Raw genomic sequence first — 5,771 nt, forward strand, 5'->3', positions numbered from 1 at the left:
ACTTCTATTTTTCATCACATTTTTATAAAATAAACACTTTAAAATTAAAAATACAAACACAAAATAATTTATTTATAAATTACTTTTAACAAAATTATTTATTATTTAAATTATTTTATCAAAAGAGCTTAATTAAATTAGTTACTTGGACCATAATAATCAAATTACACCAAAATGAAACCTCAACCATCAAAAACTACATATTCCAGAGTTAATCAAATTGAACAAAATTCAGAATAACATAATCTCCCAGAATTGAATAAGATCGAACAAACATAATGAACGTCCCTCTTCTCTCTTCAGTCTTTCTCCTTCTCCTCACCGTCACCCTCTTCTCTCCACCTCTTTCTCCTCTCGCACTCACTGACGTGTCCGAGCTACGCCGGTCCGACTCTCCGGTCTCGCTCGCCCACTCACTGTGTCGCACTCAAGGTCGCCGTCGGGCGCTATGTCGTCACTGCGATCTCACTGTGTCACCGTCGCCCTCCCTGCCATCGTCTTTGCCGGCGTCAGAAGCAAAGGGAACCAGTCAACCAGCGTCTGAGGTCGTCGTCGTCTTCTACTCTTCTTGTTGCCGTCGTCAGTTGGTCAGCTTCTTCCCTGTTCTTTCCGTTTTTCAATTTCATTGAATCATTGCTGTAAATCATCAATTCACTGATTTATTGTTACTGGTGGTTGAATTTGTTGCTCTGTTGCTGTTGCTGAAATAATAACCTCCTCAAATCTTTTGTTGCTGTGTACCTGTGTTGGCTGATTTGATTCTTACATAGGTGCTATTGATTTGGTATAATTAGTTGAATTTAGTTTTTAACTAGATTTTTTTTTGTTAAAATTTAAAAAATGTCTTCATCACAAATTCTATCAGAACACCACTTATAATCTTATAATGTATTATTAATATGATTATGAAAATATGTATTTTAATTTTTTTTATAATTTTATATTTTTATTTAATTAAAACTGAGTTAATCGGGTGAATTAGTAACCACCGGTTGAATCAGTTGCCGGGTCAGTTCTAATAACTATGTTCTGAAGGTTCTTCTGTTCCCTTCTGTGTGGTTAAAGGTTAAACACCATTACACGACGTACGTTGAGATCCGATCATAGAACCTCTCAGTGATTCGCAATGTCTACCGCCGCATCCAGCTCTTGGGGTACTGCGCTCGTTAAGATCTCTCCTTACACCTTCTCCGCCGTCGGCATCGCCGTCTCCATCGGTGTCTCTGTTCTCGGTGCTGCTTGGTACGCCTTTACCCTTTTCCGTTTCAGATTTTCTCAATTTATGTCCGTAACCGTTTCCGATAATCTCCTTTTTTTGGATTTGTGAAGGGGGATTTACATAACTGGTAGCAGCTTGATCGGTGCTGCAATCAAGGCTCCCCGAATCACTTCCAAGAATCTCATTAGGTATGATTACTGATCTGTCCTTTCATCCACTCAAATTTCATAGTCGAATTTGTTTGGTGTTCGGATTTAGTTTTCATTTAGAGTTGTATACATTTAATTGTTGGTGTTTCTCAATTTTTATTTTTATTTTTGATTTTTATCCATTTGAGATATCTAAGTACTTTTAAAGTGGCCAATGTTAGATTTTTATCCAATTGGTTATGTTGATATGTCAGCAGTGTTCTATTAGATGTGTTATTGGGTTTTAGATGGTTAACTGTTTTATGATTGTGCTTAGTGCATTATAATCTTAACTTTGATAGAGTTAGAATTTAGAAATGTTTTGCATTTGATGTTGTGAAAAGGAAATGATATTCAGATTGTAGAAATTCAGCTAGTATTGTGGTGGTTTCACACAAAATTAGTGTTAATTTTGATAATTGTGCTAGCTCTCAGCATCATATTCTTTATATTCTCCTGTTATGTTTATAATAAGACCTAACCTATTAAGAAAGAGTTTAATTTCTATAAACTGCCACTGCAATCCAATCATATATTGTCATACAAGCAAAAATAGCTATATCTCATGTTCACTATCTTTAAAAAAAACCAATTATCCTTATGCGGCACCTCATGATTGGATGTTAGAGTAAAACTATTAATATTCCCAGAATTATAGGGGCATACAAATTTTTTTTTGAAACAAAGGAAGCTCAACACTGTAAAGTGGAGCAAACAAGTTAAACAACAAATACTACATGGAAATACATAACATCCTTGTCAAAGTCGACAATGCCATCAACAACCCACAGGATCACTATCAGTCCATTCATTGTAGCTCTGGATTGTTCTCCTTATTACGAAGTCAACACCTGCTTCCTTATTATTAAAGATCCTAGCATTTCGTTCCACCCAAATGTTCCAAATCACTGCAAAGAACCCAGTCAGCCACCTCTTCTGCTCTTGTTTTCGCTTATGCCAACCAGTCCAACTCTCAAACAGTTCTCTTATGGTACCAGGAATAGCCCAATCTTCACCAAAGGACTAAGATTTGGGGCATACAAATTAAACTCTTTGATCAACCTACAATGAGTAATGCTACACTACTTGGTCAAAAAAGGGGAAAACTTTAGCCTTAACGTACTAAGATTTGGGGATGGTTGTTGGAAAAGTTGAAGTGGTGGCACTCATTTATTCAATCATAAATAACCATGTAAACCCATTGTGGTAAAAGATTTCTGGCTCTTAAGTATTTTCTTCTATTTTTCGTTTATGACTTTTACCTGATTCTCATGCAAATATTCTGCTTCTTGTGGTGACTGGATGTTCAGACGTTTGGATAGAGACTCAATGATAAAGAGTTATCATTTTAAATGTGTACAACTGATTTTACAATGTATCGGCCATTAGTTTATTCATAATAGTGAATGATATTCTTTCTTGCTCATTGATAAGCATTTATCATGGAGGGTACTAAGTGACTTGCATCTAAATTAAGAAATTTACTCATGTTTCTTTGGTTTATTTATTTATTTAAGTTTTTGCTGGTTCGGTATTTGGGATTGATATTGTACCCTCACTTTAAGCATCATCTATGGAAGTTGAGGGGATTTATAAGTTAAAATTAAATTATGAAAAAGGACTAAACTATTTGTTTGAAGTTTATCCATGGTTCAGTTTTATTTCTATTTTTTATTTTGTTTTCCCCTCATTGCATGAGGTTTGAATGCATAGACACACATTATGATGGTTGGTTATTTGGAATAATAATGGTACCCTTTTGAAGTTGATGTGGAGTGAGTCTAGCTCTCCAAATATAGTTGAAGCTTCATTAATTACTATTGTTAATGGATAATGAAAAGCTGCAATTTATAATTAGGAATTGTATTCCAGTTTTCTTCTATGTCAAATAACTGTTACACTGTCCCACTAACTATGGGGTTTGGTATGTTTAGGGAAGGATCCGAACTCTTATAAGTAGGGGGCCAGAAACTAAGGCCTTGTATAATCAAATATTCTATCATATATTTGGTGACATATGTAATCAAAATAAAATATAAAAAATGTGATTGAACAAGATGACTTGGCCCATAAAAATGCAACAGGCACACACTATTAGTGGGACGTAGATAATAAAATTCAAAATCCGCTACTGGGTAGGGTTCAACCTCCACATGGGAGTACCAGTGCGGCTGATATAGGCTCATTTTAAGGAAGGTCTGCACAGGCGTTGCAGTATCCATCAAGGCCTGTCTATATCACTGAAAATGGGTGAGGTAATTTATAATTTACATAACTGGCAGAGCCGTATGTCCCAACTTAGTTTACCAGTAAAAAATTACCATAGTCTGGTTGCTTTTAATAAAAATAACATGTTGAAAACCATTTGGAGTTAATAGCTCAATCATTATCTATACCTATTTTAATAATCCAAATACACTTTTGTACCTAACTATTTTCAGTGGTTTCAATTTTTTCTTCCAATTAAATCCTTTTTTAGCTGTGATGTCAAATTTAAGCTTTTTCTATTGAATATGGTTAACATCGTGAAAATACTCCCGTTCACTTTCCTATATTAGTGCACCCAGGCCAGCATGTAACCATCGTTGGTCCAACCACTCTTCATTTATCTGCTATACTAGTCCATGTTTTTATATGTTGTTTTCTTTCCTTTTCCTTTTTCTTTTTTTCCTGAACACATGTCTAAAAAATTTAACGAATTTATTAAATTAAATAGTGTTTTTTTTTTTTTTTAAATTATCCATACATAATAAATTAATAATTAAACTTAAAAAGCTATAGAAAAATGGCAAGACCCACTAGTGTTAAATATTGTGATTGAGATCTTTATTGCACACTTGGGATATTTAGAGTTTTTAGAATTTATATGACACCTCAAACATCACGGCTGTCAAAATTTTAGTTTGCCTTATACTTTATATCACTTTGTGGGAGTTAGATTATGATAGAGCGCACAATGTTTTCTTTTCCCAGGCTTTATATAATCCTAAACTTAAAAGATTGTAAGGGTTGACTACTCAAACCATTGAATTTAAATGGTAAATTTTACCATGTGAAATCCTGTTTTTAATGAAGAATTCAGTATTTTTATTCTGAATTTCTAACCGATGATTGTTCTATATGAATTCTGCCAACATTATTCCTTTCTAAATGTCACTTAATAAAATAGGTTGGTGCAGCTGATTTAGTTCTAACATGGTCATGTCTGCCACTTTACTGATTGTTCCTGATGTTTTGGTATTGCAGTGTAATCTTCTGTGAAGCTGTTGCTATATATGGTGTTATTGTGGCTATTATTCTACAAACAAAATTAGAAAGCGTTCCTTCATCACAGATCTATGCAGCCGAGTCTCTTAGGGCTGGATATGCAATCTTTGCTTCTGGACTTATTGTTGGCTTCGCAAATCTCGTTTGTGGGTCTGTGTTCATTTCTGCCAACATCTTATATATAGTCCCAGCAAAATTTTGTACAAACGCAGATAAACATTTTCCATGCTGCTGTTTTATAAATCATTTTTTCTTTTTCCTTTTTCTCTTCTTGGCAGATTGTGTGTAGGGATAATTGGAAGCAGCTGTGCATTGTCTGATGCTCAAAACTCCTCTCTCTTTGTGAAGATTCTCGTGATTGAAATTTTTGGTAGTGCTCTTGGGCTATTTGGAGTTATTGTTGGAATCATTATGTCAGCTCAAGCAACATGGCCAACAAAAGTTTAATTTGCTTTCATATAAGAGAGTGGGAATACAATTATGGTGGAGCACAATATTTTCTCTGTACTGCCAAGTGATTGAAGAAGTCATATCTATTTACCTTTGTTGGTATGAACCAGCGTAGTAGCTTTGCCTCCATTGAAACTTTTAGGTTGTACCATTTACCAATAAGTAGTTAGAATGTACTGTGTATCATCATCAAAGACATCAAGCTGTTGGTTGGATTTCAATATTTCTTGGAGGACTTAGTTTTGAAGTGTTTATTCATTTAATAAAAAAGATGTGAAATTATTTGGGAATGTGTATAAAATCAAGAATTAGTTATTTGTTGAGTTGCAAGTATTTTGTAACTTAAGTGAAAATATTAGTTTTGGAAACATAGATTAAAAATGTTTATTACAAATCAACTTGGGTTGGTTGAGTAGTTAATTCACTCTGCTTAAGCAAGTGCCAAGGATTTGAATTCCGTCTTGTACATACAGCTACTAATTGCCTAGTGACAAATCATAGGTAGCGTTTGTTTTTAGAAATTGGAATCTGCTCCAGGATTTGATCATCATCCAAAACCCCGGCAGTTAATAGCATAATGCCCTGACATTTAGTCCCAGAACAATTTACCATCATAGAGTTCAAATAATAGTGATTTACCATGACAG

General features: G+C 34.4%; 1 protein-coding gene across 1 annotated transcript; it reads left to right on the plus strand.

The window, feature by feature from the left end:
* On the plus strand, positions 257-5,443 carry LOC107625426 (V-type proton ATPase subunit c''2). Its single transcript, XM_016328057.2, has 5 exons — positions 257-587; positions 1,066-1,242; positions 1,330-1,407; positions 4,654-4,824; positions 4,953-5,443. Exons 2-5 carry the CDS (start codon positions 1,127-1,129, stop codon positions 5,119-5,121), a joined length of 534 nt encoding a protein of 177 aa, XP_016183543.1. The 5' UTR covers positions 257-587; positions 1,066-1,126; the 3' UTR covers positions 5,122-5,443.

The sequence above is a fragment of the Arachis ipaensis genome, chromosome B02 (assembly GCF_000816755.2).
Source record: "Arachis ipaensis cultivar K30076 chromosome B02, Araip1.1, whole genome shotgun sequence".
Taxonomy (NCBI): Eukaryota; Viridiplantae; Streptophyta; class Magnoliopsida; order Fabales; family Fabaceae; genus Arachis; species Arachis ipaensis.

Coding starts and splice junctions, on each gene's coding strand:
- LOC107625426 (XM_016328057.2), top strand. CDS start 1,127: ATGTCTACCGCCGCATCCAGCTCTTGGGGTACTGCGCTCGTTAAGATC. Junction 1,243..1,329: donor TCTGTTCTCGGTGCTGCTTG/GTACGCCTTTAC, acceptor GGATTTGTGAAG/GGGGATTTACATAACTGGTA. Junction 1,408..4,653: donor ACTTCCAAGAATCTCATTAG/GTATGATTACTG, acceptor TTGGTATTGCAG/TGTAATCTTCTGTGAAGCTG.